Below are 27,817 nucleotides of genomic sequence, written 5' to 3'. Positions count from 1 at the left end.
TTCAGCCTTGTATTATTTAACTTTACTTTTAGCTACAGTGTTAGCTGTGTGTGTTATAGTTCTTTTTCGGTTCCTATAGATAGTTTAGCTGGTTAAACTGGGGTTCTATTGAGTCAATATCTTACTTGCAGTGTGTGATTTTCCTAGACTCTTAAACTAAAAAATAACTTTCTAGCTGAGGGGTCTGCAACCTGTGGCTCATTGGGCCTTCAACAATGGCTCTTAATAACTTTTAATATTATTAATTTGAGATATAATAACAAATAAATAATAAGAGTTTTTTTTAGTTTATTCCCGCAGTATCAGCATTAAAGTTTCACAAAAATAATGACTCTAAAAGTACTATGTTTTTAGATCTGAGTATCTTATCATTATTATTTTACATATATGTTGGTTCCACAGAGAGAGAGAAAAAATCCCCTCTATTTGCTTGATTCAATCTTAATTTCTTATTTTAAATCCAAAAATATAAATAAAATGGTGGTCCTTTAAAAATGACATCAAATTTTCTATAGTAGATATTTATCTGAAATAATAAATTGTCTTTTTTCCAAAGATTGTGTGACAACATTCTTTGTAGAAATTCAGTGCAGATATTATGGGAACAAAGCGAAAAACTAATAAACAATAAGCTAAAAAAATGTATTAGTTGTTTTTTTAAATTATTATTCTTTTTAGCTAAATAATTCAGTCATCTAACTTCCTAACAGAACCCTGTTCCCGTTCATCTGACACCTCATTAATACTGAATATACTGTTGTATTAGCTAACAGCTCGGTATGTAAATAATATCCTAGCCTGTAATAAAGTCATATCTAGATGCAATAAACAAAATAAAATGTACATGTATGATAACACCCCCCCTCCCGTTCCCTCTCATCCCTCCTTCTTACTTGTCACACCTGAAGCCACGCCTTCCACGGCCGCCGTCCCGGAAAAGAAGAAAACTTGGCTTCAAAATAAAAGCCTTTTAGAGGATTTGTGTGAACTATAGATTTAATCCAATATGCACAGATGTGAACCGACCAGATGTGTGGAGTGTTTGGTGAAAGGCTTCCAGCTGTGCGGCTTCATGCAGCTGCTGCGGCTCTGGCTGTCTGGCTGCCTCTGAGGCAGATGCTGCTCCAGACCGGAAGCAGAGAGCGGCGTGATGCTGCGGGATTGATGCCAGGCTGTCAGAGGACTGGGTGTGCGCGTGTGCGGGCGTGTGTGTGCGGAGGCTGCTGCGTGTTGACACACAGGGCAAAGTTTACTGCCCAGTCTGGATTTCACATCCATCTCTGCGTCAGGACGCGCAGACGGGCTTCAGCAGCGCGCAGAATGTAGTCGCAGTTTGTTGCGCTCATTCTGCCCTCCCAGGTGCCCTCCTCCTGTTTTACTGCCCACTCTGCACCGAGCCGTCCGCCGGTGACCCGCCGGAACCAGCCGCCATGGGGAATCTGGGCTGCCACCGCTCCATCCCCAGGGACCCCACTGACCTCAGCTGCGGGAAGCGCAAATTCAGCGCTGCGTGCAATTTCAGCAACATCCTGGTCAACCATGAGCGGCTCAACATCAACACCGCCACTGAGGAGGAGCTCATGACTCTGCCGGGAGTCAACCGCTCCGTTGCGCAGAACATCGTGGAGTACCGGGACTGCATCGGCGGCTTCAAGAAGGTGGAGGACCTCGCTCTGGTGAGCGGGGTGGGCGCCACCAAGCTGGAGGCGATCAAGCTGGAAATCTGCGTTTCCTCCAGGACCAACTCCTCCCAGCATTCCCCGTCGTCGCTGCGCAGAGACGTGGAGCACCAGCCCTGCACCGGCCTCAACATCAACACGGCCACCGCGGCGCAGCTCATGAGCATCCGCGGCCTGACGGAGAAGATCGTCAGGAACATAGTGGCCTACAGGGCGGAGCACGGGCCGTTCCGGAGCATCGAGGACCTGGTGAGGGTCAGTCACGTCAACAGCTCGCTGCTGGACAAAATCCGCTTCCAGGTGTACGTGGAGCGCTCCAGGGCGCCCTCCACCAACACCAACGGAGGACTGACCGGCACCACCAAGTCCCAGCCGAGCCCCACTTCATTCAGTCTGAAAAGTGACGACCTGGACCTTCCTCCGGGTGGGCCGGCGCAGATCATCTCGGTGCGCCCGAACGTGGAGCCTCCGCTCGGGCTGCGGGACGGGAAGCCCGCGGTGCGCCTGGCGACGTGGAGCCTGCAGGGCTGCTCCTGCGAGAAGGCCAACAACCCGGGGGTCAGGGAGGTGGTGTGCATGACCCTGCTGGAGAATGAGTGAGTAATGCTACAGCACGGCTCTGCAGTGGCGCCTCATAACGTTGATTAAACATGAACAGAACCAGCTGAATTTACAATAACAGACGCAGGATTCTAGCAGTTATTTATTTTCTTCATGTGACATTTTCCTTTAGTTTCTTATAATTAGATTGGTTTCTATGAGCTTTTGATTTATTTTTTTACATTATTTTCCGTCCCACAGAAAAAACAGATCTTCTTTTTAATACATTTTTAGGTTCATCATTATTTTAAATAATCAAAAAATAGAAACCATAATGGTGGTTCTTTATAAATGGCATCAAATTATATCTGAAATTATAAGTTGCTTTTTAAAAAAAAACGTTGTGTGACATTTGCAGGTGTTTCCAGACACGTTTTAATCCACTGGTCTGCAGGTTTAAATGGCTCTTTTGTCTGTAAAGGCTGTAGAGTCTGGATCAGAATCTGAATCGGATCAGGTTCAGGCCGGTCCTGATGTGCTGCTGGCTCATTCATAGTTTGAAATTCATCAGAAAATGAATAACAAATGTATCTCCTACTAGCTTCTGTTTACTGAGGCGTCTGTGGATCAAAATATTGAATATTCTTTGTTTTGATGCAATTAATAAATAGGATAAAATCAGATTTAAACTGTATTTTACTGGCTGATCACCAGTTAGAGCCGATCAAGGGGAAATCGGCTGATTCTTTTCTATATGTGCATCACCATTCTTATCCATAACTGAGACCCAGCCTGGTCGCCTCTATGAATACTTGACAGAATCAATTAGAACCTTTCCAGATTTTGTTTTCATAATAATCTATAAATCTGAAAACACAGAATATTCATTGATCTTTTGGGCTATTGGAATATTTTATTCCAGCAGACACAGTTTGACTTTGTCCTAATGTCTACAACAAAGAAACATTTAAAAAAGTAATAATAAAAAAAAAAGATAATATGAACAAACTTTGTTCTGTGGAGCGTCCCTACGGTTTCAGAATGTGAATGCTGAATAAACAGGAAGTCATTCACTTTTAATCATCTGCTGCTCAGTAATCAGGACAAACCAGGCTGAATGTAGCGATCTCAAGCTGCTGTTATTCTGTCTCATCTGCTACTCCCAGTTTTGTTCATAAACAGCTACTATGTTCATCAGGTCTCCCCAGATCACACAAAAAAGGCAGACATCAAATGAAATCTAATTTGTTTTTCGAGATGTGATGGTGTTTCCGAATGCAGCCTGAATTCAGGTTCTCTTATTTAAGTTTCTACGGCTGGACCAGTTGTGTTTAGGCTGTGGTCAGACTGGTCCAGGCAGCCCGTTCTGATCAGGCTGCAGTGACGTTCCTCTCATCCACACTGCTGCTAAGCTCTTCCCTTCCTGGCTCCAATGATCTAACTAGTTTTCTCCTCCCTCTGGGTTCTGCTCAGGATTTATTACGCCTCATTTATCAGGAAATTACCTGACCTGGCGTGGAACTAGAGCAGGTAGAGGTGAAACAACAAAGGGTACCAGGTTAAAACAAAACCAGTACCGGCCCATGCCTCAGTGCTGGGCGTTCCCCTGCAGCCAGGTTCAGATATTCCCTGAAAAGGACAATGAGGGCAGAATATGATGTGCTTTCGCTTCATTCTGGTGAATTGTCAGTGTTTCTCAGGGACTACGTTGTCATCCAGCAGGGCGGCGACAGTCAGATAGAGTGCTGGGTGTGACTAGAGTTTCCCAGCCAGTCCCACAGCTGGGAGCTGAGCTGCTGAGCCTGAACCTGTTTGGGAGGCAGGAGGGGTGAGGAGAATGTCACAGAGACCTGTTCTCAAAGGAGGATAAATATCTTAATCTGGGATATCATGTGGGATAGAGAGGAGTTTCTGTTTGTTTGAGAGAATGGCACATTGCTGTGGCTCAGGATGACAGCTGATACTAACTGCTCTCACTGAAGGAGAGTTTTGTCACCTGTGCAAAAGTTCTGACTCACCAGAACCAGACCAGAGTCTGGTCCTGAAGCATAGAGCTGCTTCTATCTGTGTTTTTCTTGCCTTTGTCTTGATATCTGAAATCTGATCTAGACGTCTATTAGAGGTGGAGGAGATCTGGATGAATCGTTCCTCTTTGTCTGGAGGTCCAGTGGACCGCTCTGGGTTTGGCGGTTACCAGGACAACAGGCCTTGTCTGACAGCATTTGTCCTCTGTACCAGTATGTCCAGTAAAAAGAACTCTTGATCAGTTCCTCCAGGATTTCACAGTAATTTTTATAATTTTTTTTTTTTTTTTTTGCAATCAAAACCATTTATTTTGTGGAACTACTTTAGAAAGATTTGCAAGGAATTTAATGATATTTTTTCTACATTAAACCCCGTCCAAAGTTAACATATAGAATAAAAAGGAACAAAATAATCAAGTCGATAGATTACGCACAAACAGTTTTAATCTTTTAAGAAATTAAATCCCTCAATTTTTGTTGCTCGTCACATCGATCCCACATCCAGGTGGGAGTTAGCATCACTGAACGTTAATGTTGTAAATCAGGGGTCTCAAACTCCAGTCGTCGAGGGTCGCAGTCCTGCAACTTTTAGATGTGCCTCTGCTGTACCACACCTGAAAAGAATAATTAGGTCATTAGCAAGGCTGCAAGAACTGATCTACACAAGCAGGAGGTAATTAAGCCATTTCATTCCAGTGTTTTGTACCTGTGGCACATCTAAAAACTGCAGGACTGCGGCCCTCGAGGACTGGAGACCCCTATTGTAAAGTGTCCTTGGGTGTTTTGAAAGGTGCTGTCAAATAAAATGCATTATTATTATTATTATTATTATTAGTAACACCAATGTTTCTGAACATTTACAAGAAACTCACAATTATGCATTCGTGACAATACATGTGTGGATGTGAATTCTTAGACAGTTTCTGGGGGATGGAAGTGACAGACATGTTTCAGCCATTCAATCTCTCATGTTGAGCTAGGTGAGTAAGGTGGGTGGAATCGGCTAACTCAGTCACTCAGTCTTTGGTTACCTAGCAACAACCTGTAGCTTTAGCAGCAGCAGTTTCAAGTTTCGTCAGTGTGCCTCAGCTCCTTAAACATAGAACATAATCGCATGGTGTGAAAAGAACAAACAGCTCTGGAAACAATGGATAAAACAGGAAAAGTCGCTTCACCAGTTTGACAATAATTCAGAGATTTAAAACAAAAAACTAATCAATAATTATTGATATCAACTCATATGAAATGCTTATGTAATGATACCTCAGCTTTATACAAATTTTTGGGATGAATTAGAGTGCAGACTATGAACTATACCTTCATGTCCACCATCAGTGTCTGACCTCACCAATGATCTCAGATGGTCAGACGTTGTTATAAACAGCTAAAGCAGATGGAAACCTTCCCAGCTGCTTGCTCTGCAAAGCATGAAGCATCTTCCCATTAAAACGTGTCCATTCAAAATGGAAGTCACTCAAATTCATAAATGTGACCCAGCATCATGTCATTCAAATCAGGATGATTGGTAATGTCAGCTTCCTGTTTGTGTTATTTGAGCGTAAAGAATGGGAATTTACAGATCTATGTAAATCTATGCAGATCTGTGTTTTGTGTACACAGCCAGGTACAGACCTGCTGATGAAGATAAACAAACAAAATGACTCATTTAATACAAATATTTACCCTCCACCGAACATCACACTGGCTTAGTGATTAAAACCATTTTCCTCCCGTCCAGAACTCCTCCTTACTCGTCTGATACGGCTTCATGCATCACAACACGCCAACATTTCAACAAATACAAACTATTTTTCATGATCCAGACTCTGTCTGGGTGAAGTGAGAGCGAGCAGAGGCTTCCAGCAGCAGGTTAATGTGGATCAGGTCTGGCGGTTCTCAGCTCTGCAGTCACGGTTCTCTCTCTCTGCTCCTCAGTTTGTGAGAACTTTTATTACTGATATTCCACCTTTAATGATGCTCCATGCAGATAACACAACTCTAAATAGAAAATTTAGTTCTAGGACAACAGTGAGGAAATGATGTGTGATTTTCATAAATGATAGGATTCTGCTGAGGATGGTGTAATATACAGAACCATACACATTCTATTCACTTTATTTAACTGAAAATGTTTGCCACAATCTTTAACTGAATTTATTTGTGCAATTCACCAACAATAAGTTGGGCGGAAGACTAAGAGGGAAGGAAAGTGATTTTCATTCATTTAAGTAAAAATTCTTAACATTTTTGACCTCTTTAATCTGATGCTCTGTTCCTAAAATCTAGTAAAAAAAAAACCAACAACCCTCAGAGGTCACCAAACTAGTAAATGGAGCCCTTACAGGTGGACATTTGTTGTATAATTTAGCATTTTTTGTGATAAATTTGTTAACATGATAAGAATTTAGATTTCTTGTTGTCATGACAACAAGTAGCTTAAAACCCGCCAAAACTGTCTGTATTGTTGGAATTTATAGTTTTACTGTTTTCTCCACATCATTCAATGAGAGCGTCAATAAATATCAATAAAATGTAAAATATTATTGAATGCAATCACTGTGCTGTTTAGTGATACAAATCAGATTTCTCTAGAGGTGGATTTGTGTTTGTGGCGCAGTCACAGCCTTACAGTTACCTATAAAAGAAGCAATAAATAATAATTATTGTAACATTTATCATTCTCACAATGTTATCACAAAATATTGATTCATGTGTTAGAATGGTCCAGTCAAAGTCCATCTCTAAATCCAACTGAAAATGGAGCAAGATTTGAAAACTTGATGCTCAGATAAACTCTCTATCCATTCTGACTGAGTTTATCTCTGGTCTCTGGATGTGAAGATCGGCTAGAGACAAACCCCCAAAGACCAGCTGTAGTAACAGTGAAGCTGGTTCTGCCCAGTTTTTACCTTAGAAACGCAGGTGAGCCAAAACTAATCAGGTTTTTACTTGTAAAAACACATCATTTCCCTTCCTTGTCACTGTTTTATGTTGTTCCACAAAGCTAAATGACAATAAAATACCCTGAAGTTAAAACACTTTTCCCAGACTAAAGCTGAACTCTAAAAGCTCTAAACCAGGAAGTTTTCAAACCTACCAAATCAGATCAGATCAGATCAGTTACTGACAAAAAACTATTAGAGATGATTAAGATCAGACAATGTAGACAAGCAGACTGAAAGAAGAGCAACTCAGCACTTCTTCAGGTTAAGGTTCCATATCCTAGAGATTCATTAGCAGGTCTGCTGTCCTCTGTTTGCTCACTCTGTGTGAGAAAGACCCAGCCCAGACACACACACACACACGCACGCACACAGGAGCTGAGCTATTTGTCCTCAGGGACCTGAACCGAGTGTGTGACGTCACACACTCGGTTCAGGCTGGGGTTCAGAAACATCCTGAAAGCAGCAAATAAACTCGGACCTACTGTAGGTGTTCAGTAGTCAGGATTGGCTAAACCAAGGGTGTTCAAAGTAGGGCTCGGGGGCCATTTGAAGCCGCTGGACTGATTTTGTGCGGTCCTCCAGCGACGATTCAAGAATTAAATTAAAGAAATTAGGACAAAATTCCAACTTTTAAATTAAAATCTCAGCAAAAATGTTAGAAGCAACAGAAATCAATAATCTTTTCCAAGCTTTCTTGGAACTATTGTCATGGTAACCACAACTATCCATGACTTTAACGTACACGTTGATGCAGCCAAATCTGCTTTTAATTGCTGTATTAAAACTTGTCTAAATACAACAAAGGTTTTCAAATGTAGACAGACATAGATCCTGTTTTATTGTTTTCTTCAATCAAGTTCAGAATAACAAGCAAACTGAACGTTTTTCATTTAACAAGGAATCATGCAGAAACCATTTGAAGATTTAGAACAATGATCTCGTTCCTTCAAAAACAATCTAATTATCCTATTTGTTTACTTATAATAGTTCATGCTTAGCTTATTGTTGTGCAGGTAAAAATATGACAACCTTTTGGTGATTTTAGGTTTTAAAAACAATATTTTTGTGGCCCCAGAATACTTTTAGCTCACGTGCCAGACATTTTGGACACCCCTCAGCAGTGTGTGTCGGCTGCCTGCTGTGAGGCTCCTCAGGGTGTTTCTGACAGGAACTAAGGAGGGCGAAGACTTGAGTTTGGATCATGGAGCAAAGACGTCACCATCGTCTCCTCAAAGCCGCCTGCTGCTGCACGGTTTCCTCTGAGAGGAGAAATCCAAACCATCAGAATTTCTCTGACTGATGGACTTCCAACGGATCCAGCAGTCTGCTGCATTTCTACCACAACCCGTGGAATCATGGGAAGTCGTTCCGATATTAACGCCTTCCATCATGTCTCGTCTCGTCATCAGACATGTTTCTGCTTTGGTCATGTTACGTTAAGGAGAACCGTCTCCTGGGCCGTCGCGCACAGTTCTGGTTTCTGGAAATATTAGTTCTGTTTTTATTTGAATCTCCTCCGCAGAGATTCAGATCCAGTTGAACAGATGGTTTCTCTGAGCGGACTCATGCTGTGTACATAACGCTGGTTGTGATCCGGTTGGAATGAAACTGGCCTGACTGGCTAAACATGCTGCTGTTCTGCTCACTCCCAGTCTACCTGTGTGAACACACACAGCCGAGGGAAGTGCTTGTTTATTTTATTTGAAGGACACACACACACGCACACCCAAACAGAGATAGACATTTTTATTGTAAACCTGACTTTTCCTCTAGTTCCTTTGTGTTTGGGATTAGGACGTTCATTTTTTCACCAATCAGATTGTGTTGGACTCATCACCTTTAAAATGACTCGTGTTGCATAAATGATGAAGGTGGATATTATGATGAGCATCATTGCTCATCTGTTGGCTTCACATCCATGATGTTCTGTATCAGAGAATCCAGAGCTTCCCTATTGGACTGGGAACTGACTGTAGAGGTCACCAAAGGTCACTGAACTCATCATCATGTTCAAGAAAGCAGCATAACCCAGCTGGAAGGAATCATCAGAAGACGGTTCTACTGGGGTCATAATGTCAGTAACTCAGGTTGCTTGTAGGGGTGAAATTATGCTGAGTCGGGACCAAGGGGCCCAAAGTGTTGCAATATCCTCCAAACCATGGCAGCAGCACCTGAACCATCGATCCATGCTTTCATGTTATTCACACCAAATTTGAACTTTCTCTAATTTTGATGTTCAGAGATGATGTTCTGTGTACCTTAGCAGTTAGCAGCATTTACTGGAGTAAAGTTCACCTTTCTGTCATCGTAAACATTCTCCTCTGACCACAGAAATCCACCACACATTTTTGACCAGGCGGTGTTCTGCCCTCTGTTTCATTTTTTCCCACGATTCTCTGTGAGCCTGAAAGACGGTTGTGTGTGAAATTCCCAGGAGATCTGCAGTTTGTGAAATACTCACATTGTGTCTCTTCCCCATTCTGATGTGCAGCTTAACCTTCAGCAGGATGTTGTTCTTTAATCATGTCTGGATACAGAAGAACATAGACATGTACCTAATAAATTGCCCTATGAATTTATGATTAACTTTCTGATTCCATAACTCATTTCCTACAGGGTATCACAAACTTTTGACCTACCAAGTAGTCCTGTGTTTGTTTGCTCTCTGTTTTTCCAAAGATGTTGTAAGACCTTGTGAGTTTGTCTGAAGTAATGATCCCAGTTTGTCCGTTCCAGATTGAGTTAGCCAGTTGGGAGTGTTTAGAGAAGTGTCCGACTTGAGGTTCTATTTTCAGGCTGCAGTTCTGGCCTGACCCATCTATGGTTGCTGTAAAGCTGCTCTTACACTTGTCCCTGAACACAGAGGCAGTGAAGTGGAAAGGAGCTCAGTCTGTCCGGGTTCAGCCTGCTGTGTGTTCCTGAAGTCCAACTGTTTGGTGGCAAATACAGCATTACCTGCAAATTAATTTAATCTGATACGGACATAAAGGTTCCTGTCAGAGGTTTACAATGGCACAACTGGGCTGAACTTCCAATAATTAATGAGCTAAAAACTTCTCCTGGTATGTGTGTAAGATTACTGTTTCTGTCAGGATGCACTGATTACAGTTTTCTGGTCAATCTTGATCTTTAAAAAGCCTGAAGTGCTGATTCTGATTTTAGCCAAAACTGATTTTCTTTTTGTCTGAAAAGTGGCTGCATATTGACAGAGTCACTAACCTGTCCACAGTGGGGTGGCTGGTGTTAGCCACGTCCGTGCTAACATCACCTGATGTCAGTCAGTCTCCTTTCACAGCAGAGCAAAAGAGAGCAGTGACTGATTTTCAGACCTTTGTGGAGGTAGAGAAGATCGGCTGATTACAAATCTGCCAAAACTTATGCTGATCTGAAGATAAACTATGTCAGAAAGGCTTTTTACTCTGTAAGGAAAACAGTTTCTTACAGAGCAGTTATTTGTATATGTAGAACAATCAATATAATAATTAACCAGTCACAGTCCTAAGAAGAGTTGAGCTTTTACCCAGTACGTGGTCCTGGCGGGGTCACACTGAGGGGTCACATTGAGATGGGTGTGTCTTGCAGGACACACTCATCTCTTCTCTGCTCTCTGACCGTGACATCTGCTTAGCTCTTCCTGAACGCTGAGCTACAGGATTGTGGGAGAGTTAAAAAATTATAACGTCAGGTGGGAGACACCCAGAATGGGTCACCTGGGTCGTCTGTCTCAGTTCTTTCTTTGAGTTTTTATCCACAACCAGGTTTGGCTTCTGTGTGCTTGAGCCAGACTCTGTGCAGTTCTGAACACAGAAGCAGCTACTTTCCAAATGACCCTTGATTCCATGTTGAACAATCAAAGCTGAATGTGTTGACCCTTTGGACTGTAGATACCAGGGAAGCATTGATTATTCCACCTGCAGGTCACTTTACACTTTAACTGTAAACTCATCAAACCAGTGGTGCCCAAAGTGGGCCCTGGAGGGCCGGCACCCTGCATGTTTTAGTTCTCTCCCTGGTTCAATGATGGCTCATTAGAAGAACAAAAGGTTGTTACTGGGAGAGTACGTCAGGGAGAGAACGAAAACATGCAGGATTCCGGCCCTGCAGGACCCACTTTGGGCACCATGGCTTAAAGCCTTTCTTTCTTTATATATACTTTATATACTATATATATATATATATATATATATGACTTATTTTTAATGAAAAATTAGCTTAAATTTCCTCAGAAAAGCAGTGGAACAGGATATTAAACTTTCTTAGGATGGATCCTAATGGCAACATATACATAGAAGGCATTCATTGTTTATCCCGCTTCAGGTTTTCACTTCGACTAATGCTTGTGGTTATAATATGCATTGATTTCATCTAATAAAATGTGTTGCAATTAATGGAAGGAAACTCTTCATAAGGACGGAGCATCTTCCGGACGTTCAAACTGGACATGTCTGAATAATTTGAAAAGAGTTTGCTAACCTACAGAAGAGTCAGTAGGTTGTGTGAAGTAGAATATCCAGTTGTTTGTGTTGGGAAGGGAAGGCAGGACAGCTGGTGGAAGCTCCACATGTTTCTTTAATCACATGGCAGATTAACCAGGGTGCAGAAAGAGGAAAACAAGCAGGACGTTAACTCTCCAGCATCCTGCTGAGCATGTCACAGCTTCTTTTCCAGCTCCTGCTCGCTAGCTGAGCTCATTCAGAGATACTCTGCTGAGCTAATGTGAACTGCTGGGCAGGCCCTGCCAGACTGGAGGCACTCTGGTCAGTAAAGCGCTCCCAGTCCTATTTTGTATTAAGCAATTCAGGCTTATTTTCCTTCAGCGCATCAGCTCACAGTGAGGTCTAAACACTAATTAGTACAACTAGCATCAAGACAGAAAGATGGCAGAACATGTGAAGTGGCAATGAAAAGGAGTCATTATCATAAAGAGATTATTTCACTGATAAGTAGTTCCACAGGAGCTTGGTTTGTGGAGCGATGCTCAGGAAGTCTTTGCTGGCTGTACATGATGGGGATATTTTCACATCAACGACTCTCACTTTATGAACAGGCTTACAGAATAATTCACATAAGTGTTAACACAGACATCATTAGCATTTTCTCCTGTTGGTCCCTGTGCAGCGTGATGGAGGTTCCTGATTAAATCTGAAGATGGAACTGAACCACAGGCCTCAGAAAGCAGCTCCCCCTTCACCACTCCACTCTACTCCTTCAGACTAGCCAGCATCATTTAGCAAACACCTGGTGGAACTGCTCATCTGCAGTTACAACAAGTATTGCACTGAGCTACTTCTCAGGGCAACGCTGGTAAAAAACATTGTTAAAGGGTTAATAGAGCCGTGCTGTGCTCACTTCCTGAAGGAGGAGTTTCAGAAGAAACAAAAGTTTTAAAGAGACAGAGATCCAATTTTAAGGCACTAAATTACAAAGTCAGGTTTCTTTTAAGTCATGATTGATATTTGGAGCATTTTTATAGCAACTGAAGATAACATAGTTACTTGATTGTACTATAAGGGGACCATTACCAGTACATGTCTAAGCCTAAACCTAACATAAACTGAATTCACAGCTTAGTCCCAAACCGAACTCCTAACCCAAAGCAGCGCTGCTTCTTATAGGTCTTGGACTTTGGGCCCCACGAGAAGCAGGGGGTCCCCACGGCACAACACAAATTGTCCTTAAAATGTGTCAAATACAAGGACAAACACACACACACACACACACACACACACACATAGAATTTTATTACAGCTAACTGCTGTGCTGTTATTTCCTGAAATTGAGAGGTTTTGTCAGGACTTTAAGTGATTCTGATGCAGAAGAGGATCTAGGAAAGAGGAACAACTCCATGTGAATCTGAAGCTGAAACCTGTGAACTTCTCATCAGATTAGTGTGTACTGTCAGGGCCAGCATGGCCCAGCAGAACCCAGCAGCTCATCTCGTTGATTATACAACCTCGTGTTTGTCCTCAAGCTTGCTGTAATCTGACATGTACTGAAGAAGACATTTGATTTGACTTTATAGCTCTGTGTTTATGTCTCTGCAGCACCAACAGATATTAGAAATAATCTGTGTTGTCAGAGCGACACTCAAGATAAATCTACTTCCTGTTGGTATTTCATGTAATCATAAGATTCGTGTGTGCGTGCTTGCACGCGCGCGTGTGTGTGTGTGTTGCTCCCCCTTGACTATGTTCATGTTCATTTTGAGTTTTTTATTTTGAGTATACTCTGGGTCAGAGTATGACTTGGGTCAGATCTTTTCCCTTCAGACAGAGCTCATTCTGTTGACCTCTGGACAAGGTGGAGGTGTGTTGATGCACGGCTGCGTCAGGTCAGCTCCAGCTGCGCTGCCTTTGACCCTCAGTCAACAGTAATGCTTCTTTATAGGAGTGTTTGAAGTTGCTGACTACAGTAACAGTGGGGGTGGTAAAGTCTCCTTGTTCTCTCACCAACCTATTTCATACACTGAGTTTCCTCAGCAGTCTGAATGCAGGTCCATTGCTCCGTCTTGTACGTGTTTAGTTGAACTAAGATGTTTATGTGAGGCATTAATGTTGATGTTAGTCAGCTTTTACATGTGGAGCAGCAGAGAGGTTAGATTAGTTGCAATAAGTGTCAACTGTCTCCATGCCTTCTCACTGGTTTCTGAGTTGCTGTTTTTATTGGCTGCTTGTTTGGCTGCAATCTGTTTTCTAACATGACAATTTGAAAAGTAGGACCGAAAGATTTCCAATATGTTGTTTGGAAAATAATGATAAATAATGATACAAGTATCAATTTTAATAGTTGTATATAAGATATTATAGCAAATTAGAGATACTCCGATACATATTAATATCTGTATCGGTTGCAATGCTGAAAAAACATCATAGATTAGGTCTAAGTGACAATGTGCCTGATCCAAGAGGGCAGATCTATTTAGTCTAACTCTATGCTTTGAGCAACATCATGCTTTACTATTTATCTTATATTATATTTAGAATTTCTAATTGCACTTTCTGAACCATTTGAAAGAAGGTTTGTTACAGTTTATTTTTACATGTTTGACTAAGGTGGTCAACCTGTTGATGTAGTCAGTTTCAATTTTTTTATTTATTTTATATTGCCTGTTATACTCACTGACTGAACAAATTAAAGATGTTGCTTTTACATGTTTGACCAAGCTTGTGAAGCTGTTGGTGTTAAGTGTTCTGTACTGGTGTAGATTTGTCAAATACATTTGTAATTTAGTACATTTATGTTTGTTTAGACAACTAAACGCTTAAAGTCAATTCAGCTGTTTTTTGTATGGTTATCGGATCGATAGTAGACCTCAGATATCGGTATTGGTATCGGAAGGGCAAAAAGCGGATCAGTCCATCCCAAAAGAAAATCAGATTGTCAGTTGGATTTATGTCTGTACTTTGACTAGGCCTTTATAACACCTAAATATGCTTTGAAAAACATTCCATTGCAGCTCTGGCTGGATGAAGGTGAAGCTCCATCCCAGTCTCAGGTCTTCTGCAGCCTCTAACAGGTTTCCCTCCAGCCGTGTCCTGGATTCAGCTCTGTCCACCTGCCCATCATCTCTGTCCATCCTCCCTGCCTCTGCTAAAGAAAATCATTTTTCACATTTTCTCTTCATTTTCTCATTTTGTTAGAGCGACCAGAATGCCAGCTGATCCATGTCTGTTCATCACACTTCTGCCTTGAGCACAGAAGGGGAGAAATGATGTGTGTGTGTTACAGTGTTGATCCCAGCAGCTGATTTGCAGCTGACTCATTCACATCAGTGTGTTCCTAGAATACAGCAGGTCAGCTGACTGAAGCTGAGCCTGACAGATAAATCGATCAGTGTGGTGTTTAGTTGTGTGTGTTTTATGGTTTGGATCTGACCTAGCCTCAGCCGAACTGAAGCAGGAAGCAGTCTGCAGGGACTTCTGTCTGCTGCAACGGGAGAAACAGAATGACATTCTGATTCATTCTGCCAGGTTTGGTCTCTGAGCCTGAGTGGAGCCACTGGGCCCTGTTACATGTGTGTGTTTGCGTGTGTGTACAGTCGTGACAGAAGCTGAGCTATGCTGGTTATTAGGGGCTGCATTTCACCAAGAGAACAGACCCTTATGTAACCTGATTTTATGATTTCAGATTAGATGCTGAGAGGTGAACGCAGTTCAGTCATCATCTCCTTGTGCAACCAACTCAGTTCTACTGTGTTGCAATGCTGTAGATCCCCCAGACATTTACTGCTGCTGCTGCAGGAGCTGTGCATGCTGGGCTGTGTAAACAGCTTCCAGACCTGTAGAAGAACAAAAATATTAGATGCCCACTTTATCCCATTTTTCTCTTCATCTTTAAATGCAGTTTGTTGAGAAAGTCAGCGCAAACGACTCGCATAGGAATGCTTCTCCCTTCATGACAAATTGCTTCACAAAGCACTTCCTCTCTTCACGGCCGAATGGAGTTAGAGGAAAAGATCCAGGGCCGCTCAGAAACTGACTGCTTTTTATTGTGCTGACTGTTGGTTTGGAAAATGAGTTGGAATGAAAACAGATAAAGGTTTATTGGGCTGTAAAGTTCCTTCTCCTGCAGTCCAATAACACGTCTGCACCTTTAATTTAGGACTCTCCCCTGTTGTTCAACAATATGCCTGGTTTGGCTCTGAATATTTAATAATAAATGCCAGACATGGTTAATAAAATGAGTAATTTAGATCCGAATAATCAAGTTGGGATGCCAGCAGATTATCAGAAAGAATAGACAAATAGTTTCAGTCTCAGTTCATTTGTTATGAAAGCTTCATGAAGTTTAGGTAGGGATATATATACAGTATATATCTATACTGTATATATATATACACTGCTCAAAAAAATAAAGGGAACACTTAAACAACACAATATAACTCCAAGTAAATCAAACTTCTGTGAAATCAAACTGTCCACTTAGGAAGCAACACTGATTGACAATCAATTTCACCTGCTGTTGTGCAAATGGAATAGACAACAGATGGAAATTATTGGCAATTAGCAAGACACACTCAATAAAGGAGTGGTTCTGCAGTTGGGACCACAGACCACTTCTCAGTACCTATGCTGTCTGGCTGATGTTTTGGTCAGTTTTGAATGTTGGTGGTGCTTTCACACTCGTGGTAGCATGAGACGGACTCCACAACCCACACAAGTGGCTCAGGTAGTGCAGCTCATTCAGGATGGCACATCAATGCGAGCTGTGGCAAGAAGATTTGCTGTGTCTGTCAGCGTAGTGTCCAGAGGCTGGAGGCGCTACCAGGAGACAGGCCAGTACACCAGGAGACGTGGAGGAGGCCGTAGGAGGGCAACAACCCAGCAGCAGGACCGCTACCTCCGCCTTTGTGCAAGAAGGAACAGGAGGAGCACTGCCAGAGCCCTGCAAAATGACCTCCAGCAGGCCACAAATGTGCATGTGTCTGCACAAACGGTTAGAAACCGACTCCATGAGGATGGTATGAGGGCCCGACGTCCACAGATGGGGGTTGTGCTCATAGCCCAACACCGTGCAGGACGCTTGGCATTTGCCAGAGAACACCAGGATTGGCAAATTCGCCACTGGCGCCTTGTGCTCTTCACAGATGAAAGCAGGTTCACACTGAGCACATGTGACAGACGTGACAGAATCTGGAGACGCCGTGGAGAGCGGTCTGCTGCCTGCAACATCCTTCAGCATGACCGGTTTGGCAGTGGGTCAGTAATGGTGTGGGGTGGCATTTCTTTGGAGGGCCGCACAGCCCTCCATGTGCTCACCAGAGGTAGCCTGACTGCCATTAGGTACCGAGATGAGATCCTCAGACCCTTTGTGAGACCATATGCTGGTGCGGTTGGCCCTGGGTTCCTCCTAATGCAGGACAATGCTAGACCTCATGTGGCTGGAGTGTGTCAGCAGTTCCTGCAAGATGAAGGCATTAAAGCTATGGACTGGCCAGCCCGTTCCCCAGACCTGAATCCGATTGAGCACATCTGGGACATCATGTCTCGCTCCATCCACCAACGTCACGTTGCACCACAGACTGTCCAGGAGTTGGCGGATGCTTTAGTCCAGGTCTGGGAGGAGATCCCTCAGGAGACCATCCGCCACCTCATCAGGAGCATGCCCAGGCGTTGTAGGGAGGTCATACAAGCACGTGGAGGCCACACACAATACTGAGCCTCATTTTGACTTGTTTTAAGGACATTACATTAAAGTTGGATCAGCGTGTAGTGTTATTTCACTTTAATTTTGTGTGTGGCTCCAAATCCAGGCCTCCATTGGTTAATAAATTTGATTTCCATTGATGATTTTTGTGTGATTTTGTTGTCAGCACATTCAACTTTGTACAGAACAAAGTATTCAATGAGAATATTTCTTTCATTCAGATCTAGGATGTGTTATTTGAGTGTTCCCTTTATTTTTTTGAGCAGTATATATATATATATATATATATATATATATATATGTACAGTGGTATGAAAAAGTGTTTGCCCCCTTCCTCATTTCCTGTTTTTCTGCATGTTTGTCACACTTAAGTGTTTCGGAACATCAAACCAATTTAAAAAATAGTCAAGGACAACACAAGTAAATACAAAATGCAATTTGTAAATGAAGGTGTTTAGTATTAAAGGAGAAAAAAATCCAAACCATCATGGCCCTGTGTGAAAAAGTGATTGCCCCCTACACCTAATAACTGGTTGGGCCACCTTTAGCAGCAACAACTGCAACCAAGCGTTTGCGATAACTTGCAATGAGTCTTTTACAGCGTTCTGGAGGAATTTTGGCCCACTCATCTTTGCAGAATTGTTCTAATTCAGTTACATTACAGGGTTTTCGAGCATGAACAGCCTTTTTAAGGTCATACCACAACATCTCAATAGGATTCAGGTCAGGACTTTGGCTAGGCCACTCCAAAGTCTTCATTTTGTTTTTCTTCAGCCATTCAGTGGTGGACTTGCTGGTGTGCTTAGGATCATTGTCCTCCTGCAGAACCCAAGTTCGTTTCAGCTTGAGTTCATGAACAGATGGTCGGACATTCTCCTTCAGGATCCTTTGGTAGACAGCAGAATTCATAGTTCCATTTATCACAGCAAGTCTTCCAGGTCCTGACGCAGCAAAACAGCCCCAGACCATCACACTACCACCACCATATTTTCGTGTTGGTATAATGTTCTTTTTCTGAAATGCAGTGTTCCTTTTACACCAGACGTTATGGGACACACACCTTCCAAAGAGTTCCACTTTTGTCTCATCGGTCCACAGAATATTTTCCCAAAAGACTTGGGGATCATCAAGATGTGTTTTGGAAAAATTGAGACGAGCTCTAATGTTTTCTTTGCTCAGCAGTGGTTTTCTTCTTGGAACTCTGCCATGCAGGCCATTTTTGCCCAGTCTTTTTCTGATGGTGGAGGCATGGACGCTGACCTTAACTGAGGCAAGTGAGGCCTGCAGTTCTTTGGACGTTGTTGTGGGGTCTTTTGTGACCTCTTGGATGAGTCGTCGCTGCGCTCTTGGGGTGATTTTGGGCGGCCGGCCACTCCTGGGAAGGTTCACCACTGTTCCATGTCTTCGTCATTTGTGGATAATGGCTCTCACTGTGGTTCGCTGGATTCCCAAAGCTTTGGAAATGGCTTTATAACCCTTTCCAGACTGATAGATCTTAATTACTGTCTTTCTCAATTGTTCCTGAATTTCTTTGAATCTCGGCATGATGTGTAGCTTTTAAGGATCTTTTGGTGGACTTTACTGTGTCAGGCAGCTCTTATTTAAGTAATGTCTTGATTGAAAACAGGTGTGGCTAGAGAAATTGAACTCGGGTGTTAAAAACCACAGTTATAATCTATTTTAACGAGGGGGGCAATCACTTTTTCACACAGGGCCATGATGGTTTGGATTTTTTTTCTCCTTTAATACTAAACACCTTCATTTACAAATTGCATTTTGTGTTTACTTGTGTTGTCCTTGACTATTTTTTAAATTGGTTTGATGTTCCGAAACACTTAAGTGTGACAAACATGCAAAAAAACAGGAAATGAGGAAGGGGGCAAACACTTTTTCACACCACTGTATACAGTACAGACCAAAAGTTTGGACACAACTGTGTGTCCAAACTTTTGGTCTGTACTCAGTTCAGACCAAAAGTTTGGACACACCTTCTCATTGAATTCAATGAGAAAGTGTGTCCAAACTTTTGGTCTGTACTGTATATATATATATCTGCTGGACAAAATATTATGTCTTTGGAAAAAAGGTTTGATTTATGCTAAACTATTACACTATATAAATGTAAAAGTTGCTCCTTCTCTCATTGCAGGATCAAGATGGTGGCCGTGCAGGACCTGGTGGAGCGGGAGGCCCTGGATAAGGTACGGTCAGCCCAGGTCCAAATGGTTTAACTGGAGATGACTGGTGTGAATGGGATGAACTGCTTTACTTCTTTTATTGCTATCTAGCTGTTTATCACCAGTGAAGCACAGACTAACAGAGAAAAACATCTTCATTATGAACCTGGACTTTATTCAGATTAGCTAACAGCTTCATCCGGATTTAGTTCAGTTCAATTCAGAAATACTTTATTTTCATCCCAAACAAATGAAAACAGCAGAGACAATATTCTTTGCTGTAGCTGCTATCAACCAAGTGTCTTCAAAGAGTGGATGTGGGCTGGAAGGATCTCCACTAGCAGTCAGTTTTGCAGCTAATCTAAAGAACTGTCTGACCGAAGACTGTTGCTGTATGAAGACATGCTAACAGTGCAGTATCCACGGTAACATGTCCTGGATGACTCCATCAGTTAGCAGCTCTGCTGATCCACCTCACACACCAATCTGCTCAGCTTCAGGTTGTGGAGGCTGTGGCTTCCAATCACAGCTCCCCAGTAACGCCTACATTACCCAGCCAACCACTATAGAATCCTCAGAGGCAGCCTTGCCATAACACCATGACAGAGGATTGTGAGCCCCCTTCTCCCTGCTAGAGGCCTGTCTCCCATGGCAACGCCAGAGTAGCTTGTCCAGCTCTCCCACAGTTGGTTCCAGAGCCCAAGCTGTGTGTGGAGGTGAGTCCTGTTATTTGGTAGCTGGTACCAACCTCACACACCAGCTCTGGCAGGTTGTGCTGGTGTGTGTTGCCACGCCAACTGTCCCAGCCGCACTGGCAGCTGGTGGACCCTCATGGAGGGGCCTTCCTGTGGGAGCCAGAGCGCCCCCATCAGGCCTGACGTCCCTCTGGGTCAGGTTCAAGATGTTAGTCTCATCTTGCTCCAAATCTCTTCCAGGCTCCATCAGATCATTTGAGGTGGGAAAACGTCAAGACTGAAGACTCCACATTTTCTGTCTGCTCAGACAGATATACACAGACAAACACAATCATTAATACCTGGAGAATCTTCTCTAGTCACATCATTCTCTCCAATTATGGAATAAATATGTAGGCCATCTGCATTAATGAACAAATGTTGCTGCCTCCATAAAATGTTGAGAGCTTAAAAGGCCAATTTTAGCAGCATCACATGTCCGTTCTAAGCCTCCACACACCCACATGCACACACACATCGCACTCTGGTAATGTCACTCTGTCCTAGACACTCTAACCCTGTCTAACCTTGGCTGAGAAATGAGAGCTCTGTGTGAGGGAAGTAGGTCAGCAGCGGTGTGGGATGAGAGCGAGGCAGTGCAGGGATGGAGAAGCTTCAGCCCACACTCACGTCGTTTTACCTCCACCAACCTCCACCGCTGCCATTTTTAATGTCTGGCTGCATGAGAAGTGCAGATTATATTCAAAAAAAAAGTTGTTTCTTTCTGCTCTATTATTATGTCAGTTAGTTTTATGGAAAGTCTTTAAAAGAAAACTACTGTGTTTTCCATTTTGTCCATTTACTCATAAGAATGGACAAACTGTAGCAGTAAAACACTGCTGCCATATTAAATGAGTCTTCAATAACAGTAGAAAAAGTGCCTTCCAAAAATATAAGCAAATCAAAAAAGAGAGCAATAAGGAAAATACAGGTACATTTGTTTTTTCTCACTTATTTCAGAAAGTGAAACTCATGTATTATATTGATTTGTTACACAGTCAAATATTTCAAGCCTTTATTTCATGTAATTTTGATGATTATTTGTTAGTGAAAACCCAAAGTTCAGAGTTTCAGAAAGTTAGAACATTGTGAAAAATTCAAACCTCGTAGAGAATCAATAGCATTCAGATCAAGAGGAAGATTAGAGACACCAGAAACAATAATTCAATAATAATAATTCTTGTGGAATGACTTGGACAAAAAAGCTGAGGTAATAATATTACACAACTGAAGAATAATTCTAAGGAATGCATCTTTGAATCTTACAATAATCTGAGAGATTAGATAAAATGATAATTTATTGTATCTCCTGATCCTCATTATGAATATATAATTGTGCATATTTTTGCTGGTTGTTTGTTGAGATCAGTCACACACACTCTGTGTGTGTGTGTGTCTGCTTTGGACTGTTGTCCAAAACAGACACTTGGTTGCTCAGGAAGCTTCTGTCTGTGGTTGGGTGTCTTCCTCATTATTACTCATACTGAAAAATAATATGTGAGTATTAGCATAACTAATGTAATTAGTAGATAAACAAACACACACACACACACACACACATAGACATGACAGGGTTTGTTTTGCATACTAACTAGCCACTCCAGTTGTGTACCACCACAGCTCATGTTCATGTTTGGCCATTGAACGTTGTGAAGGAGGACAAACGATGACGAGTCCGAACCAAGGCAACACGGAACAATTCATCTGGGTCAATGACTTCACTGTCGTCTTCTTGTGAACTTCCACAAGCTAATTCTTTGTTCTCACAAGAAAACAAGAACTGTGATCTGATGGAATATTTTTCAGCATTCATCAGGATTGCTGGTTCTTTTGTTCATCAGAGGGGATCCAAACAAGTCCTGCTACCCAAACCTAACCCCATCGTTTCCTCCATCAATACAAACGCTTAAAGATCCAGATGTTGCTACCGAAACAGAGAGCAGTGATATTTGCTCAGCTGAGCTCATTGACTGGCTGGAACCTTTGTGTCTGGTTCACATCCAGTTCTGTTAAATTAGAGGATTAAAAACAAACTGTGATATTAAAAAATTCATTCTCAGGAAGCATTTTTAATCTTTTCAGCAAAAGCTAGGTGAGACATTTAAAAGGATAAGGTTTATGTGATTACCCTCTCTGGTTTGGAGTTAGTGCTGGTTAACTCATGGAGAAATGATACAGTATTAGCATATTTGCTTTATCACAGCCTGTGAAAGTAAGAAATTCTGTTGGGTAGGTCAGAAAAATACCCAGGAATGCCCCTTTAATTGAAATTCATCTTGAAATCTTCAAGGCCTCACCCCAAAATCCAACATGTCTTCCTTCTTTCATAAAAGGTGTTGCTAGCTTATGTATTACATGTATCACATGGAATCAGAGAATCAGTTCAATCTGCATAACAGTTAAAAGTACAGAATCCAGATAAAGGAGGTCACTGTTTTGTGATGCTAACAGTTGTTAGCTTTATTAGCGGCCAGAGGAATCGGCAAATCCTGCTGATCTACTGCTGTCTACCTGAAACCCTGTTAAAGTGGATGTTATTAGACTTCCAACTTCAGAGTTAAACAGAACCAGTCACTGGTTCAATGCTTTTAATATCTCTGTCTTTTCACCAGTCACATAAATCAACCATGAAAAGCTGGGCTCCAGAGTAAGACATGAACCTGGCCCGGTCCAGTCCAGTTCAGTCCAGTCCAGTCCAGGTCTCACAGTAAAGCATCCTGGGACTGCTGGGCTGCCTGCCAGGATGCTGGCTCCATGCTGTGTGTGCACTTTACAACACTCAGAGTGAATTATGAGGCTGTTTTGTGTTTTGGCAAAATAATACTTGTAAGCGGTTCACTTTTCTGTACCCGACAGGCTCAGTGGCCCCTGGAGATGATGCCTGAGAAAAAATCCTGTTTCAGGTTTCCACCTACTGGGAACCGAAAACTGCTCTGTCATCGGTTTTATGACTTCCGCTGTGACAGCTGAGTGAACGCAGAGTCCTGCTCAGCTAGCCAAAGTTCTCTGCTTCTGAACAGAACCTCCTTTAGGATCAAAAAATTCCAACCTAACATGATCCTCCGTTTTCTCTCTAGGAAGTGAATGAAGCTCATTTGAACTGGTTCCTGTTACCTTTAGATTAGCTAGAGAAAGCCTGCTCAAGATTAAATGACAAACATTTAAAGAGACACACCCATTCATGCAAAGGTCACTTAAACCAGGATTGTGTTGTGATAAATGAGACGGTGACAAATGAAACTTAACTGTGATTACAAATCATTTGTAATTAGATTTTAGCAATTTAAATTTATAATGGGCATTAAAACTAACTTTGAAGTCAGAAAAATGAAATGGCGTAAAGCTGACTCTGCTACTAAAGTCAGTTTGGTTCCTTGCCAACCTAATGATGTCATCAACATTGACAGCTGCAACAGTAAGAGTAATATCTGCTTTACAGTACAGGATCAGTAGGATTAATAATCATCCTGACAGCTGTTAGCTTTAGAATCCTGAAAGTTGAAAAAGCTTCTCTGTTCATTCTGTCCACTTCAGTCTTTGTGCTTAGCTTAACCTGGAGTGTTTGTTTCTGGTCTCTCAATCCGGGATCCCATATCAAGACAAAGCATGATGTTGTTGTTTATTTTTAGGTGCAATAAAACAATAGATCAGTCCCTCACATGCTAGACTCATGCTGTAGCTGTAGCAGTAGCTATAGCATAGATAAACCTACAAACAGCCTCATATTAGCCTGGGCCTTCACAGTAAGGACCCCGATGTGTGTTTGTGTGTGTGGGTGGGGTCCGCCTGAACTTCCTGGTGTTCCACATGGAACTCCTGCTCTGATTGACCTGTAAGCCTTTCTGAACATGTTTGTTTTGTTGTGCTGTGATGGAGGAACTGCTACCTGTTCTCCGGGACATAACTGCTGATCAGCTCAGTGTTCGCTCATGTCAACATCAGGAGCTTCCTCTCCGGGTGTGTTTGCTCTGAGGCTGCCTGGATGAACTCCAGTAACCTCACACCAGGCTACTGGAGTTCACTGAACTGTGTATTGTCTCAGAAACACATAGCTGACAAGCAGTTAATCTGCCCCCTAGTGTTAGGCTGAAGCCAAGCTGTAAAATGCTGCACTTAATCATGCCGTTTTGAGTTGGTGTTTAATTTGTTGATAACTGTATTTTCCATGCTTTGTACTCTATGACACAACTCCTAACACAAGACCTATTCTTTACATCAACACATGATACAATGTTACCTTACATGCCTTATCATCTCATCATACTGCTTATGCTTCTCGGTTCTCTGATTTATGCAGGGGTATCAGGTCGAGTTAAAATACAGTAGCTTTCAGCTTCCACAGTATATTAACACAAAAATATGAAGCAAACACAAACAGTTAAGTTGTAAAGTCTTGGTATCATGTTTTGGTAAGCTGTAGTTGTTCTACATGCAGTGAAATATCTGACTGGATCATTAAGATTAAGGTAGCTTTGCTTTTTTAAATTTTAAGTTAAAAATGAAACTCTTCCTACTGGAAGAGTTTGCTGATTTGTTTCCAGATACCATGCCGTTAGGAGCTGTTATATGTGGCTGTTCTAGGAGCTGTTATATGTGGCTGTTCTAGGAGCTGTTATATGTGGCTGTTCTGTGGTTCTGACTCAGCTTCCTGTGTGTTTTGTTCCAGTTCTGTGTGGAGTTGAACCAAGGAACCCTGGCCAACGTACGGACGTGGAAATGGCCCCGAGGCGTGTGGAAAAGCATCGTTTCTGAGAAGCCCACTGGACGCTCCAGCAAGGTATGGAAGTCTCCATATCACAAACCCTGATGCTCCGAGACATGAACACCTACAGAAAGCAGAACATTTGATCCAATTTATTTATTTAGTTTTAAATGGTCACCTTGCTTCCTCTAACAAGCCAATGCCGTGTGTTGATAGTGAAAAGCTCCATTTGAAGTTGTGATATAAACAAGAACTGGGTCAACCTTGTGGTCTATCATGAGAGATGGGTGGTTGATATGACAACAAGAGCTGGGCATGATTAACTCCAACAGTCTGATGGGAATGATGGACTTTTGATCGTTTAGCAGAAACTGGATCAGTGAGAGAACAGTGTGACTGGATGCCTCTGTTAGCAGCAGCTGACTCCTCCTGTGGTTGGAAAGAACTATAAAAACTATAATTCATGTTCCCATCAATTTCAGGAAAATGAACTGAAAGTGTTCTCCTTTGTATTAATGTCACTTTGTTTACAGTTTTGGTCAGAAGTAAGCATGAACATCATCGCTTTAGGCTTTCAATCATTTATCTTAATCGCTTCATAAAATGATTATATAATGATCAACTGATAAGAATTAGGTGTTTTATTTTCTGCTCCTGGCCTAACATCCTAACTAGGAATGCACCGATTGCAGTTTTGTGGCCGACCTCTGATCTTTAAAAAGCCTGACCTGCTCATTCTGATTTTGGCCGACAGCCATTTCCCTTTTGTCTGAAAAGTTGCTAAATCATTTGGCAGCAGTGAGGTGACTGTGACCTGGTCTGTCGGTCATCTCTCTCTCACAGCAAATAAAAAGGAGACAGTAGGGGGTTTTGATACCTTTTCGGAGGAAGATAGTAATAGAAAGGTGTAAATAGGTTGCCATGGATTCTAATTAAAGACTCTGTTTCTCCTCGTTCTCTATTTGCAGGGAGCGAGTTACTCTGGCTTTCTGTGGGACAGCTCATCTGGAATTGATCTGAAGGATGCTGTGGTCCTCGACCATCCTATCGTCAACGGCAACGGAAATCATGCACACCCTCAGCTGTATCTGGCGCACTTTTTAGTAAGTTGTATTTAGCTAAAAAAAAACACACATGTTTTTGAGTTTGAACTGGAGCTGCTTGTTTTGTGAAGCACCACAAGATGAAGTTGTGAGTCTAACTGAGAACCTTTTATTCTCACTAATGTGAGTGTTGGAGTCATTTGGAGCTGGTTCACAGAGGCAGCTGAGTCCCAGCGTGTACACGACTTAATCTGCATAGGGGGAATCAAGTGATCGATTTAAAAAAAAAAGGTCAGGAATAAAGCATAAAAAAATGTAGGAGTAATTATCTTTAATGTTCCAAAGAAGAAAATGGAGCTCTGCTGGTAAAGAAACAGCCTGCAAAAAAGAAATGATTGAGTGAGTGCGTGTTTTGTGTTTACTGACTGATCGTGCCGTTCAGGTTGGTTCTGTGGAGCTGACGGTGGTGAGCGTCCACATGCAGAGCACCGCCTCAGCAGGAGAGTCCAGCAGTAAAACCCACCAATCAGGCGAAGACAAGGGGCAACACCTCTTTCCCAGCATCCAGGAAACACTCAGAGGTCAGTCTGAACTCCCAGAACCAGATCCAAACAGCAGCCTCCTTCCTGTGGAGAGCTGGAGCCTGACCCTGTTGCCATGGCTTCCTCTGCAGGTGAGAAGGAGCTGGTCGTACTGGGACACTTTGGCTCGTCACCACAAAGCTCTGAGTTCGACGTCCTGAGGAAGGAGAAGCTGTGTCCTCTGGTACCATCCAGCCAGTTCACTAACATCAGCACCCGCTGCCCTCAGGGCACGCTGTGCCTGGACAACATCTGGATCAGCCGCTCCCTCAAGAAGATCTACTCAGGTCAGTTCCTCTTCCTTGCGGTTTTTATGGTGACACAGTGTGAGGAGGAAGTTATTATATATTAAAATGTAAATAATGATATCTAATTATTCTGGGTTGAAATAATAAAACACGACCACTGTCCAATTTTCACAAACTTTGAAAGACCTTCAGAAAATCTGCAGAATGCTGCAGTTTAAACCCATTACTAGAAAATGTGGCTCCTTGGAACAAAACTATAAAGAAAGTTTTTGCTCATAATTGTTTGCTCATGTCTCTCTGACATGTCTTCAGCTTCTTAGTTTTTGGGTTTTTGATCTTAAATCTGCTCCTCTGGCAGGTCACTGCATGGTGGTGCGGGAGGGCCTGACTAATCCCTGGATCCCAGATAACTGGTCGTGGGGAGGCGTGGCGTCAGATCACTGCCCGGTGGTGGCTGAGTTCTACATTGACCTGTCTTCTAAGGAGATGAGCAGGCCTACCATGGCGGCGGTGGACAGAGACATGATGCCTAAACACGAGCGATGACAGTGGTCACGGTTAAGATGGCGAGTGGGCGGGCCATCTGGGTGGATGGACCCTGCTGGAGCACAGCTTCCCCATGAATGTGAAGAAGTGCAGAGACGCCTTCTGAGTTTCAATATCTATCCTAGTAACTGCTAAGTCATTAAGCCATAAAAATGTTCAAGTATATGTAGACAATGTACTTTAAGAAGAAATGTGCCAAGCATTTTCTATGTGTAAATAAAGAGAAATGATTAGATCTTTATATTATATCTATGTAATGTCTGTCTGAATGAGCCTGCTGCTCAGAGCAGTGAACTTTTCCTCATCTCCTTTTTAGAGGATGTTACACACAACTTATTACTGCTGCTCTTAAGGAATGAAGCACAGCTTTTCAGACCATGTTAGCTTCGCAGTACTGTGGAAAACAGAAAATGTACTGCAAGGAACTACTAGTCCAGCTAAGCCTCTTCAGA

At 42.4% G+C, this 27,817-nt stretch overlaps 1 protein-coding gene across 1 annotated transcript; it reads left to right on the top strand.

The window, feature by feature from the left end:
- The first annotated feature begins 1,188 nt into the window (after window positions 1-1,188).
- eepd1 (endonuclease/exonuclease/phosphatase family domain containing 1) lies at window positions 1,189-27,611 on the top strand. The gene is made up of 7 exons (XM_032580290.1): window positions 1,189-2,275; window positions 19,484-19,535; window positions 24,912-25,022; window positions 25,916-26,050; window positions 26,433-26,571; window positions 26,664-26,858; window positions 27,178-27,611. Exons 1-7 carry the CDS (start codon window positions 1,431-1,433, stop codon window positions 27,363-27,365), a joined length of 1,665 nt encoding a protein of 554 aa, XP_032436181.1. The 5' UTR covers window positions 1,189-1,430; the 3' UTR covers window positions 27,366-27,611.
- The last annotated feature ends 206 nt before the right edge of the window (window positions 27,612-27,817 follow it).

Source organism: Xiphophorus hellerii, chromosome 13 (genome assembly GCF_003331165.1).
Source record: "Xiphophorus hellerii strain 12219 chromosome 13, Xiphophorus_hellerii-4.1, whole genome shotgun sequence".
In the NCBI taxonomy this organism is placed as follows: Eukaryota; Metazoa; Chordata; class Actinopteri; order Cyprinodontiformes; family Poeciliidae; genus Xiphophorus; species Xiphophorus hellerii.
This window is presented reverse-complemented; position numbering and strand designations above follow the sequence as displayed.

Coding starts and splice junctions, on each gene's coding strand:
- eepd1 (XM_032580290.1), top strand. CDS start 1,431: ATGGGGAATCTGGGCTGCCACCGCTCCATCCCCAGGGACCCCACTGAC. Junction 2,276..19,483: donor ATGACCCTGCTGGAGAATGA/GTGAGTAATGCT, acceptor CTCTCATTGCAG/GATCAAGATGGTGGCCGTGC. Junction 25,023..25,915: donor CCACTGGACGCTCCAGCAAG/GTATGGAAGTCT, acceptor CTCTATTTGCAG/GGAGCGAGTTACTCTGGCTT.